General features: G+C 35.0%; 1 protein-coding gene across 1 annotated transcript in view; it reads left to right on the top strand.

The window, feature by feature from the left end:
• ROCK1 (Rho associated coiled-coil containing protein kinase 1) overlaps positions 1-12,676 on the top strand; it is a 161,810-nt gene extending 149,134 nt beyond the window's left edge. Inside the window, exons 28-33 of the mRNA XM_044666645.1 lie at positions 3,248-3,318; positions 3,726-3,814; positions 4,903-4,981; positions 5,119-5,380; positions 6,770-6,977; positions 11,168-12,676. Of these exons, the coding sequence (XP_044522580.1) occupies positions 3,248-3,318; positions 3,726-3,814; positions 4,903-4,981; positions 5,119-5,380; positions 6,770-6,977; positions 11,168-11,171 (713 nt within the window). The 3' untranslated portion in view covers positions 11,172-12,676. The remainder of the gene's footprint in view (positions 1-3,247; positions 3,319-3,725; positions 3,815-4,902; positions 4,982-5,118; positions 5,381-6,769; positions 6,978-11,167) is intronic.
• Positions 12,677-14,740: the final 2,064 nt, after the last annotated feature.

Genomic DNA, 14,740 nt, shown 5'->3' on the forward strand with positions numbered 1-14,740 from the left:
ATATAAATATTTCCTATGTTGTTAATTCCCCTTGCTTTTGGTGTATATTTTTTGGTAACAAGCATCCTGTTACCTAGAATAGTCTGTGTACAATTTGGGGACTCCATATGTGGAACTGTCCTAGAGGGATGTTCAATGTTACAACCCACCTAGGAACTCCCCAGGGCCAGTGAAGCACAAAAACCCTTGTCTTATGGAAATAAAGTTTATTTTAAAAGGGGGAATAAAGGAAACTAGTAGGTAGGACCCTAGCATACTTCAAAATAACTCCACCCAACTTCTAAGTCTCCTGCTTAAGGAGAGCCTTCTGTTTCTTTTGTGGGCTCTGCTTAAAGCTCCCTGTTCTACCTAAGAAACCCACCACCACCACCACCCGCCATGCTATCTGTATACATTTGGTTTATGATGATGGAAGTGAAATGGAAGAGAACATTGAGCAAAGGAGAGAGTTTGTGTAGTTCCTATACTCTTCCTAATGTTCTACACTCCTAAAAAAATCCTCCTGAGACCTTGTTAGATTTTCCCTGCATATTTAAAGCAAGCAGGAGAGCCATCTGACTAATAGTAAGAAAAATTATATTCTGTCTCATTGTAGTTATTTATTCTGCAGTACCCTTTATAAAGCTATGAATTCAATTCCACCTTCATTTGAGAATAAGATTCTTCCATTTTAATTGCTATAAAACTGTAAATGCTGAGCATGTCTAATACCAAATGGCATAGATACATGAAATTCTAGTAGAGGACAAATAAATAGCATAAATAGCATAAATCTCAGCTTCAAGTTGAGCTAATTAATATCACAATATTTAATGCACCATTGAAAAATATAGTCCACATCCAGAGAAAGAACTGTGGAAACAGAAATGTATTAGAAAAATATGTGATCAATCTTGTAATGTGATAGGGATATGATCGGGGTTTTTATGTTAAAGGATCGCGCTAATGCAGATATGAATAACACGGAAATAGGTTTTGAACAATGATATGTGTATAACCCAGTGGAACTGCTTGTCAGATTTGGGGAGAGGGGGAAGAGTGGAGGGGGGAAGAAGGGTGTCATGAATCATGTAACCATGGAAAAATATTCTAAATAAAAGGGGAAAAAAAAAGAAAAATATAGAGATAAAAGCAAAAATACCGGCAAGTTATTCTACTCAGAGCACATTAATTTCTTTAGCATTTATTCCTATGGATATAATATCATTATTTGGGCATAAATTTCTCTGTGTGAATTTTAATATTTTCATGGCTTTGGCATCTTTTTGCATGTTTTACTGAATCTAATAGGTTTGTAAAAGAGATCCAGATAAGAAAAACACTGATTATATGGTCTTGTTTTAAGACTTCATAGGGAAATCATATAACAGGATTGTTCTAAATCTATTTTTAAATGATCTTTTATAGAAGAGACTTTAAAAGTAATTTTTTTAAACTTATAAATACTAATACTAATGTGGTGACTCTTTATATTCATAAAGTATTCTGCTTTTTAAAGTGGCAGTTATTTTTTGACTAGAAATAACTAATAGATGATTTACATATAGAAAACACAAAAGCTTGAGGCAACAGCTGTTATTTGTAGAATCAAGCTTTGTTTTATAAATTTTTATAATAATGTTTTATAATTCATCATCTTACATTACGTTACGTTACAAACCCATTATGAGTTCCTAGTGTGTATGTCCTCTACTATAGGCTCTGGGGATTTTAATAGAATAGACATAGATTTGTATAATAGTACTCAAGGATTTTACTTAGGAAGACAAAACTTAAACCCATTATCAGTCAAGGGGGCATTTGATAAGGGTGATAGGAATTATAGAGAAGATAGGAATGATTTGGAGCTAGTCAGTCAGAAGCAGCATCAGGATGGCAATGGGATTTGAAGAATAGGTAGGATTTTAAGTGGAGGAGAAAACAAGATGGGCACAGTCGGAGACTTTCTGTGTTGTGAAATTGTAATAAGAATGTGGTTTTTAACTAGTTCCTCCAAGATATTATAATCTATATTAATTAATAGAAACTTTACTACCTCACCGCATCCTCCAAGCCCCATGATTTCCTCATTGTAAATAATTCCAAGCCTAGAAATTCTCTAAGGGTGTTCCTCTTTGACTTCTGTTCTCAAAGAATTACCTGAGGCACTGAGACCATAAGCTCTTAGTTATACAGGTAAAATGTAATAGGCAGGACTTTGTCTTATATTTTGTCTCAAGATTCCAAAGTCAGATTTCTATCCAAGCTATGTTGTCTTTCACATCATTTAGAAGAAATTCAGATTAGAAATAGCATGATTTAACATTTTTAATGCAATGTAGGCATGTAAGTATCATAGCTATTATTGCTTCCAATGTTCACCTGCCAAATATCAAAAGGAAGAGTGCATATGGAAGTTTCATTGTCTTGTTAGATGGAAGGAAAAATTGTCTGGAGTAGGGCTTTGCTGTTGTATAGCTTACTTTTCAGTAAAATGATAACAACCATCCTAGGGAAATCTGGAAAAAGCAATTGTTTGAAATAGATAAATGAATATCCTTCATAGCTTTTAGTGCAACAGCTATCTTTAGTGGAACCATTTACTCTAATGATTTCTGAAAAAAGTTATTTTTTTCTAGCAATAATAATAATTACAGATGAAATTCCACAAATCATTTTTGTTATTAAAAAATTTCTCTTGCCATTAAAAACTCTAGCCACTAGCTATCTTGTCCTATGAAAAGTGAATAAAATGCTTGTCTCTTATTCTTTGTGTCTAGTTGATTCTTCCTGCATTCCTTATTTATTTATCTTCTATTCTTGTCTTCTGTGAGTAATAGGACACTTGTATACTTTTGCTTGCTCTCTTGTATAAAATGATGGCTCTGGTTTGTTTTACTTGCCGCATTTTTTTTTTTTTTTTTTGCTGAACATTTTTGTAGCTATTTCGAATGTTAAATGATCTTTTAAATCATGTTCCATTTTAGCTGCAATTCATTGTTGAATATTTTTGCCTTGCTCTTGAAGGTTTATTTTTACCCCATATTCTTATAATTATTAAAATGTTAATTTGATGGGGGAAAGGCTTGTTATTTTGTCCTGCAATATTTGTATGGCTATTAAGTTAATTTGTGATTGGCGCATGAAAAAAGCAAGTTGATAGCACTTTTCATTTCAAACGCCTGTACTGCATGCTGTCACATGTGCTGTATGTTGGTTTTCTGTGTTACACATTTAAAGATCTCATTGCAAATTTGTTTTAATATAGAATCAAGAATTGAAGGTTGGCTATCAGTCCCAAACAGAGGAAATATAAAACGATATGGCTGGAAGAAACAGGTAGCATATACATCTTATTTTTTTAATTTTAAGAATTAATATACTTTTATGCCATTCACTTTTGAAAGAGAAAACTTGTGTAAGTTGCCACCTGGCTAATTTCAGAGTGTTACATAGCATTATATAATTTAAATGTGGGTAACATGCTGACTTTAGAATTAAAATACAGAATTTGATATGGAACTCTATATCTGACAGGTTTTTCCATTTGATTTTGCTTCTTTCAGATTGGATTAAGGAACATATTTAATATAGTATATTGTTTTTGCTTTTGAGATTAAAGCCTAACCCAAGTAGAGTTTAGTCCTCTAATATGTATAAATATGCAACTATAGTGATTTCTTATATTTTTTAATTTAAGCAAGTTTTGTTCACATTAACTTTCCCTTTTTTCCCTTGTTTTTCAGTATGTTGTTGTGAGCAGCAAAAAAATTTTGTTCTACAATGATGAACAGGATAAGGAACAATCAAATCCATCTATGGTACTAGACATAGAGTAAGTTCCTTTTGCTCTTAATTTTAGGTAATATGCTAATAACTTGTTCTTATTTAGTAGTGTATTTAATGTAAATATAGTTATTTTTGAGTATAACATTAAAGAGCAATCATTTTCAAATTAATTTCGTTAGCTATCTACGTTTTTCTTAATTCTTTAAGCTTTGTCACTATTAACATTTTCTTTAAATTGTGATATCATATTTTGGCAAGACATACAAGAAAAACCTATCACAATTCTAGATTCAGATATTCTAAGGTTGAAGGCTCATGGTTTTTCACTTTGGGTTTAAAGTATTGAATGGTTTTAAATTCAACTTATCTTGATAACCTGTGATCTCATTGGCAGATTGACTTATTTCCTCAATGGTATAGATCATAAACCATCCACATCGAATCATTCTTTGATGTTCATCACTGTCCTCCCAAAAATCTTCCATAGGCTAGCCACCCAACTTAATAAGGGGGGGCCTTCCTTGAGATCTCTTAACCTTGCACGGATACTAATGAAGCATGTTGACTGAACTGTCCTCCTTACTACAAGGCTGACCTTTTTAGTCATATAGCTCTGATTTTTCTCTGTACAAGTTATCTTTGGTAATATGTTATATAGCCTGCATTGTTGTTTTAGAAATTCACCATGTAATGTCAGTTTACAGAGTAGGAGGAAAATAAAAGTATTTGCTCATTGCAATAGTAGATACTCCCACTACTGTTTAAGTCTTAGAATTACAACTAGAAGCTATCTTATGATAATTGATGTCATAATAAACAGGGCTTTTTATTTTCCTTTTACAAAATGCATTAAGTTCTAGGATGTTTGAAAATTCAAAGATTTGTAGCCCTTTTTTAGATTGGGGTAAATAGAACAAGCATAAATACTGAAGAGTTTCTCTTCCTGAAGAAAATATCAATGCTTATTAAAATTTTAAATAAACAATGGAAACAGTTGTATTTTCAGAAATTGATTTAAAAGTATACCATGCCTCCAGCCTTTTATCAAGTGGCTTTATATTGTAGATTAAATGTAGTATAGATGACTTTTTAAAAATGTTGTGTTTTTTTTGTTTGTTTGTTTTTTAATTTCAGCAAACTATTCCATGTTCGACCTGTAACCCAAGGTGATGTGTATAGAGCAGAAACTGAAGAAATCCCTAAGATATTCCAGGTGAAAATGACAATTAAAAAAAATACTAACAGTATTAATTAGGCATGTAATTTATAGTGTAGTTATAAAAACATTTTAGTATTTCTTTGCTCTCTCAACAAATTAAATATTTCTCCTTTTTAATTTTCACAAAACAGATCCTATATGCAAATGAAGGTGAATGTAGAAAAGATTTGGAGATGGAACCAGTACAACAAGCTGAGAAGACTAATTTTCAGAATCACAAAGGCCATGAGTTTATTCCTACACTCTATCACTTTCCAGCCAACTGTGAGGCTTGTGCCAAACCTCTCTGGCATGTTTTTAAGCCACCCCCTGCCCTTGAATGTCGAAGATGCCATGTCAAGTGCCACAGAGATCACTTAGACAAAAAAGAAGACTTAATTTCTCCATGTAAAGGTAAAAAAAAGAAAAGACGAGATAATTTTTGTTAAAGTTTTTAACAAATTTAATCCTAATTTTTTTTAAACCCTTATACTTCGGTGTATTGTCTCATAGGTGGAAGATTGGTAAGGGTGGGCAATGGGGGTCAAGTGACTTGCCCAGGGTCACACAGCTGGGAAGTGGCTGAGGCCGGGTTTGAACCTAGGACCTCCTGTCTCTAGGCCTGAGCTACCCAGCTGCCCCCTTTAATCCTAATTTTAAGATACTTAAGCGTCACTTCTATCCAAAATATTTTATAACACAAAAATTTAAAGAGATTACAAAAAATATTACTCATTACTAGGTGGGGAGAAGGAAGACAACAATCAAGATTTTACAATTATAAATTTGATTGTAAGAAGAAAGCTCACTTTCAGGAATAGTTTGTATTATATGTTTTTGAAAAGGATAAAGTATAAATTACTAATCTTAAATAGTCTTGGTTTTTTTTTTAACCATTACCTTCTGTCTTAGTATCAATTCTAAAAGAGAAGAGTGGTAAGGGCCAGGCAATCAGAATTAAGTGAATTGCCCAAGGTCACACATCTAAGAGTTATGAGATTTGAATCCCAAGAAGTCTATGTGAGCTGTAGTTTTTTTAGATTTTTCTTAGGGTAAATAAATTGATTTACATTGTTAGTCATTGAAGCAACTTTAAAAAGTATTAGTAAGAATTATCAAATCGTAGGCCAAAACTAACAACCTTAGGGGGAAATAGGTGGTGATTATGAAAGACTCTGCAAAATACAAAAAGAATTATATGTCTTGAATAAGCCCTGTCTGTGGGCAGTGAAAACTCACCACAGAACTGATTAGGAAAAAGGAAGACCAACTAGATTGCCCTTAGTTAATAGGGCAGTGATTTAAAGGATCTAGTTTTTCTGAAAAAATTTAAGTTTCTTTTTAACATCAGTATTTTTTCCTCATTATTATATGGGCTTGTTAAAAAACAGTGAAAAGACCCAGAATTGACATTTCAGACTATAACAAATTACCAATGATAATTACAGGTAAGTAGTAGCATTAAAAAAATATCATTGATGAAATATATGCTTTTTAAAAATGGAACTCTTATAACAAAAGCAAAGGATGACTTCCCCAGATGTTCACTAGTACCCATTTTAAGTGCAATAAAAGACCCAGAGGAAGATTCTTCTGAGGAGGATTTATTGATGGACATGGAGAAGAATTGCATAGAACAAGAGATACAGCTGGGTTTTAATTTACTACTGAAGACAGCGTCCATAAGGTCTTTGAAGTATTGAAATATGAGCCATTAGAAATATTTTGAACTTGATAGTATTACAACTCATATTTAGAAACTTACCTTTACTTATATATTTGCTTTTTCCTTTCTACTTATAGTGAGTTATGATGTAACATCAGCAAGAGATATGCTGCTGTTAGCTTGTTCTCAGGATGAACAGAAGAAGTGGGTAACCCATTTAGTAAAGAAGATCCCTAAAAATCCACCATCCAGTTTTGTTCGTGCATCCCCTAGAACACTTTCTACCAGATCTAGTGCAAATCAGTCTTTCCGAAAAGTTGTCAAAAATACATCTGGAAAAACTAGGTAAGACTTTTTAAATATCACCAAGTCTAACAGAGTAAGTAGGCATCTTTCATGAATACTAGTAACATCTTTGTTCTTAAAGGCTTTTTCTCACAGAAAAGATATCATTTATAAACAGTTTTCAGATATGAATTAGAAAATTCTTCAACCTGGTTGAGTTGTTAGAAACAAATAGCATTTACAAATGGAGCAGCCATTTTGTATTTTCCCCTATTTCATAATTAAATGTGTAATATACACATTTTTAGTTATTAGTAAATTAGTAATATACACAGTACTATTAGAAGAACGATGATTTGGAAATGAAGAAACCTGGGTTTTACTAATCCTGACTTTATAAGTCCCAACTCTGTAACCAGGGCCAGCTGACTTCATTTTGTCCACATGTAAACTAGAATGGATGGATTAGCTGATAATCTGTAAGCTCACTGTAAGCTATAATGTGATAATTCTCACATTTTCTAAATGGAAGTGGATTTATAGTAATTTAGTCCAAAATTAGAATAGTAAAACATACAAAAATAAAGAAGTGGGTTTCTTTTAATTCATTTCCTCTAGTGGCTAAGGTCAAGTGGCACCTCATTTATTGACATCAGGAAACCATTATTTAAAAAACAAACAAAACAAAAAAAAAACACACACCTCATCTTCTATCTTTGAATCAATACCTAGTATTAGTTTCCAAGGCAGAAGAGTGGTAAGGGCTAGGCAATGGGAATTAACAGGTAGGAAGTATCTGAGGACACTTCTGTCTCCAGGCCTGACACACACTCTACTGAACTATCTTGCTACCCCAGGAAACCATTTTTTAAAAATTACTTTAAAATACATTACAGAGTTTCTTGCCTTTTCTTATATAGTATGACAAACTTCATTTAACCTTTTTGTGATGGCTTAGATTTTGTTGTTGATATTTCATTCTAGTCTGATTCCTTGTGACCACATTTGGGTGTTTTGGAGGGGGGGGAGGGTTCAAAGAGCTTTCCATTTCTTTCTCAGCTCATTTGATGAATGAGGAAACTGAGAGAAATAGGATTAAATGACTTGCCCAGGGTCACACAACATCTGAGGCCAAATTTGAACTCAGGAAGATGAGTCCGCATTCTATCCACTGTACCACCCAGTTGCCCAAATAAATACTGATACAGAATACATTCTTCAACAGTAGTTAGACAGTTGTGGAACTGGACTATGTTATAGTTAGCATCCCCTACCTCTACTGTCAACTCTCATGGGATCACCTTCCAGCATCACTCCCTCTCTTTCCTTTTAATATGCTATTCTACTATAGCAAGTTATATAAAAGGCTTATTACTGATTAAGCTTCATTTTGCATAACTCAAGTTCTGTACATCAAAGGGAGTTTTTTTAACCATTACTTTTGTAAGTAAGACATTTTCCCACTTGGTGTACTTGGTGTCAGTCCAGACGATTGAGATTCCTAGACTTTTAAATACCAGATATGTTACCATATTGATAATAAAAAGATTTTTGCCCAGCAGAGTTTGGAAAACTTAAAATTTTTCTTAAATATTTGGATTTTAAAGTGTATCCTTTGTGTTAATGGTACTAAAACAGATTGTTCTTACTCAGTTATTTATCCATGATGGAATGTGCTTTATTATACTTTGTCCCACTGGGCTTCAGGACTGTTTTCTCTTCGCAGTCCTCTTCCTTACATATGCCTAGGAGGACCCTCCCTGTCACTGGCTTCCCATAGACTTCCTTCTCAAACTGTTCTCTTGGACTTATTAGAAGGCTCTGATGATGTTTTTTTTATTTTAATTGTGTAAATCAGGCACCTTCTTTTTCATTTTTGAACATCTTACATAGAAACTAAGTAGTTCTGAATATAAGGAAATAGCACTTTTGCAGTAGCTCTCCTGTGCTAAATTTGGGACCAGGCTTACTGTTCTCTTGAGAGGAGACTTTCATTTGACCCTATGCTAGATTCCCAGGAGCTGTGTTTTTAAGCATTAGGCTGTCATTATTCCCAGGAAAGAAGTTAGGACCATCTAAAGTCTGCTTATGGGAAGCGTATTTAGCAATGGCAAAGGCCTCTTGAGAACCTTTTTTGGGGGAAAGGGCATTTAGCTTGCCTTGTTTGTGAGGCATAAGCCATTCATCTGATTTTTGTGGTTGATCCTGCTCCCAAACATGAATAAATATAAATAAAGCAAAGGAATAAAGTGTAAAACTAGTACAAATTTCATGAAGCCAACCAAGGAAATAGAAGGTCCAGTTGCCCATGATATACATACATGTCCTAAGGCAGTGATGGGCAAACTACAGGATGCGGCCCCCTAAAATGTTCTATCTGACAGCATGACATTATTCCTAATCTGACCAATACAATGAGTAGGATACAATACAATGAAACTTCGAAAGAGTTGCCTTAGAAACAGACTGACAGATGAGCATTTCCTTTCCTTTGGCCCCCTCTTTAAAAAGTTTGCCCATCACTGTGGGATTGGGTTGCAAATCAAGGACCTGTTGCCACTGAGCTCCATGTCCAAAAGCCTATATTATTAACCAGGGAACATTTTTCCTTCATGAACTAAAATAAAATGTTGGATATTCTAGTTATTTGCAAATAACTATAAGATTATATGTATATATTAGCTATAAGATGTTTACTAAGAATGCTTTTTCCTTAACTTTTGATATTATGTCCCATTTGGAAATGTTTGTTTTGATACTTTTAAGTAATAAACTCCTTTATTCAGAATAATTGGTCATTGGGTTCACTTCTAATTTGCTTTTTACCCATAGTATCATCATTCTCCCAGTTATTTATGCTCAATCTTTGAGTTTTTATTTGCTTAAGTCTCTTCACTGTCCAGCATGACACCCAATCCTATTAGTTCGTTCTTCCACATGCCCTTAGATTCTTCCCCTCCTCATTAGTTCTACTACCACACCTTATTGTAATAACCAGCTAGCTTGTCTTTCTTGTTGCCTACAGACCCTTTTCTTCTACAGTCTAGCCAGAAGGCTGACTGGACTCATTAAATACCACTCCTTTATTGTTCTTGTGAAAATACTTCCAAAGAACCCTATTTTCTCTACATCAAATATGGACTTGTCACACTGGTTTCAGGTTCTTCCATGATACACCCTCCACAGCACACCCTCAACCTTCAGCTTCCTTTTATAACTCCTTCCTCAAGCACGTTGTGCCCCAGGTCCCTCTCCCATCCTCATGTGATTTCACTTGTCTAAAATATACCCTTCTGTCTCTCCCAGTCCCTGTCCAAATCCTGCATACCCTTAAGTAATAACTACTTGTTTCCATTTTTGTCGTTTTTTCTTTTTTTAGCCCTTCCCTCTTAGAATCACTACTGTGTATCAGTTCCAAGGCAAAAGAGTGGTAAAGGCTAGGCAATGGGGGTTAAGTGACTTGCCCAGGGTCACACAGCTAGGAAGTGTCTGAGGACAGATTTGAACCCAGGACCTTCCATCTCTAGGCCTGGCTCTCAATCCACTGAGCCACCTAGCTGCCCTGCTTTAGCATTATTTCAAAGAATTAAAATAACATAAAAATGTGCTTTTCTATAAAATTGTGACTTTTTTTAGGCTTTTGGCTTTTTTAATTAAGAAGGTACATTAAAATGTGATACTTTTTAGGACTCTCAGAAACATTAATGGAGCATCTAGATGAGTCTATAAAGAGCTAGGCCTGGAGATGGGGGTATCCTGGGTTCAAATTTGACTTCAGAAACTTCCAGCCATGTGACCCTGGGCAAGTCACTTAACTTCTCAATTGCCTAGCTCTTTCTGCTCTTCTGCCATGGAACCAGTACTTAGCATACTTTCTAAAATAGAAGGTAAGGGTTTGTTGGCTTTTTTTTAAAGAACTGTAGATAGATATTAATTATATAGTAATCCAAAAATAACTGCAACTTTAACTTAACCCTGTTATGTGTGGTAGTACAGTTTTGCCTTGAGGACATGTTGAGTTATGACTTTTGTTACTTGGTTTGTTGAATATTTATATTTGACAGGGCAATAAGAACATTCTCACCATTCATGGGTAAATCAATATCATTTTAGTAGATGTTATTTGAGCAGGTTTATGTCTGCTAGATTATTACTCTGATCACTTAGAAATATGGAAGAAGTTCAAGTAATGTTTAATGATAGACCTCTGAATGGAAACATCTAACTTTTTTTTTTTTTTTTTTAAACAGCTAACCATATCGCCTTGATTTATGGAATCTCGTGGGATACCATCCGAGAAACTGGGCTTCTTTAACCATGCAGAGCAGACAGTGTTCCTTCTGACAACAAATATCACAGGCTTCAGGGTTAAGATTGCTGTTCTTCTCTCCTACTTGCTTTGGCACAAAAGCACACTGAGGGTTTTTATTGCGGGTTTGCCTACAGGTAGATTAGATTAATTATTACTATGTAATGCAAGTAAAAGCAAATAAAAAGCTTAGCTAGGTATATTTTTTTAAAAGGTGCTGCCTTTTTGAATTTCTAAGAAGATGCCTGTCAATCATGATGGAACAGAATTTTCCTCTTGTGAATGAGAGGAAGGAAGTTTCACTATCAAAATCAGCTCATGGAAGAAGTAAATAAAATTTCTCAAAATGAGATGAACTGAAATTTCGATAAAGACTCGAGGTTTTGTGCTCTTGCAGGACTGCAAAATTATCTTAAAGAAGCAATATCATCACTTGAACTTCAGTGCCCTGACTGTAAAGTGGAACAGCCTTAATTTTAATGGCCCATCCTGGACCTGAATGTGGGGAAGTTAAATATTTTACATTATGCTTTTACAAAATACTGTATATGTTTCAGCAGATTCTTGATTGAGGGGGAGGAGAAGACAAAAAATAATTACATTTAATCTATGCATTTTTGCCAAGCCATACTGAATTATTTTAATACTAGAGGCATTAGGAACTAACTGTACAAAAGAACCAAGTTTGAAAGCATATTTTGGGGTACATCATTTCTATAATTTTATAATGTATTTCCTTATGGTTTTAAGTGACAAAAGACATTAAGTTAACAAACATATAAGAAATGTATGCACTGTTTGAAATGTAAATTATTTTTAGAACACTTTTAATGGGTGGTGCATTGCCCTTCTAGTGCCTTAATTTGAGATAATTATTTTACTGCCATGTCTAAATGTAGAAATTTCAAAAAAGCAAACGTATATTTCCTGACAGTTGTGTGTCAGTGGATTTTTATTGATAATTGGTTTAATTTAAAGTATTTTTAGAAGTTGGGTAGAATTTCATAAATTGAGTACAATCTTTGCATGAAATTACCTGCTACGGTGAATGAGTTCATAAAAGTATCTGCAGAAAAGTATAGAAAGGTAAGCAGAAACAAACTACGTATGGCATACATCTGTGATGTTTTCCAGTTAATATAGGAATTACCAGAAAAATACTGTTAAGCTCTTGTTCTATAACAAGAGTTGATTCAAGGTATGGGCAGTATGATTTATTTTATTATTTTTTTTTTTAACCAAATACCTCCTCAGTAATTTATAATGGCTTTGCAGTTATGTGTATCAAATAAGAAGCACTGGAAAAATGATTCGTCTCTAGGACGATATGCATGTTTCAAGTGGTATTGAAAGCCGCACTGATGGATATGTAATAATAAACATATCTGTTATTAATATGCTAATGACTCTGTGCTCATTTAATGAGAAATAAAAGTAATTTATGAAAGGACACCTTTGAAACGACTGCTATGATGTTTTCTAGAATAGAGAGCCATACTACAAAATAGTCAACTTTGTGCATGTGTTTTCCTCTCCTAAAAGAGCTAAAATAAAGGTTCTGAAATTACACTCCATTTAAAAAAAAACACAGCAACTAGAGCCACTTTCATCACCTGTTTTGCATCTCTTCTGACCCTGCCACACACACACACACACACACACACACACACACACACACACACACAAAACCCCAGTGGTTTCTGCTCTAAAACAGAGATAGGATAGGATAGGATAATCTATCAAAACAGATACTATCCTGGGTCTGGAGTACAAATCAGTCTGACCCTTTTTCCTGATATCTCTATGAGGGGAGAAACATTACTGAGGAATATTATTCTCAATGTGATTGAACAATCAACTGTTAGTTTATTCACTGCAGCAAATGCTCAACAAATTAAAGAAGTGCTGGACAGACTAAATAGGGATGCAGGGTGCAGATAAGAAAATAGAAGTAGGCGCCATCCCTGCATTGCTATTTGGTTTGGGCTCTGATTTTTGTTTGACTTTTTTTTCCCTACAAAACAATTATCAAAATATGTGCATTGTGGGGGCAGCTGGGTAGCTCAGTGGATAGAGAATCAGGCTTAGAGACAGGAGGTCCCAAGTTCAAATCTGGCCTCAGATTATTAGATTAGTACACTTTCTCATGTGCTTATTGATAGTTTTGATTTCTTTGTCTGAAACCAATAATCTTAATGTCTTCTTCCCAGCCTTCACCATTCTTGAATTCTCTGTAGCCTGTAACACTGTGTAATGCGGGGTTGCAGCAAAAGCTCTGCTTTTGCAAATACCCCTGACAGTTGGAAAGGGATAGAATGTTCCCCCTGGGAACCATTAGACCCTGAGTCTATATCCCTGGAGTACCAACTGAAGGGCCTTTGCTTCTGGGCACTTTGGGCTTAGCCTGATTTCCCTGGACTCTCCCTTAACCTCTCCTTTACATCCTGCTATTCCCTGGATTTCCACATTGGGTGGAGATTGTAAGAATTAGCTTCTGTGGGCCTACTGGATAACCTAAATCTAGCCATCTCCTTATCTGGTGATCTGATAATCCTTTTACCTCTGGGCAGTGAAACTATCCCTGATTGAGGGAGCCTGCCCTCTTCTGTGACCCTTCCCCCAGTACCAGCTTTTCCCTAGCAGCAGTTACAAAACCCTAACCCCTTTTTCCCTCAGCTTACCCCTGGCATTAATAAACCCCTTTGGTATTTACACAGTTTCTGGTGAATCTTTGTATCCACTAGTAGGGCAAAAGCTGAAGAAGGAAAGGAATAACCTTTATTTATTGAGGGCTAGACCAGGCATCCATCTTGGGCAGGAAGTGGCCAGCCACCTCTTCCTGTAAGGTTTCAGTTTTCACAGGCAGGGAAGTGCTTCTTGACTCCTCCCTCAAGGGACCCTAGAAAATAACAACAGAAACCCTTCAGGCAGACTCATACCATCTCTGGCTGACCCAATTCTTCTTGTATTGTAGAAGTAGCCTCCCTGCCTGACAACTGTCAATTGCCCTTTTCTACTTGATATTCTGAGCTTTTTAGATTTTGGAAGCACTATTCCAACCTATATGACTGCTGCTTCTCATTCTCCTTTGCTAGATCTCATCCAGGATATACCTGCTATCATTGAGTGTTCCTTAGGGTTCTGCCTTTGACCTTCAATATCTCATTTGATTATTTCATTGGCTTCCATAAATTAGATTCAATTACTATCTCTATATTGAAGATACTCAAAATTATTCATCTAACCCTAACCTTTCTGCTTGTTTCTAATATCTCATCTCCACCTGTTTTTTGGACATCTCTTACTGGCTATCCCATAGACATTTTTTCTTTCCCCATAAAATCATCCTATTTCCCACGCTGTTATTGCCAAGAACATTACCATTCTCCCATTTGCCCATGTTCTCAACTGGTATAGGCAAACAATCCTTGATTCTTCATTCTTTCACTCTCCCACCAATATAGCCAATCTTTTCCTAAGGCATGTTGAATTTTCAGTCATAACATATCTTACT

Source organism: Gracilinanus agilis, chromosome 1 (genome assembly GCF_016433145.1).
Source record: "Gracilinanus agilis isolate LMUSP501 chromosome 1, AgileGrace, whole genome shotgun sequence".
In the NCBI taxonomy this organism is placed as follows: Eukaryota; Metazoa; Chordata; class Mammalia; order Didelphimorphia; family Didelphidae; genus Gracilinanus; species Gracilinanus agilis.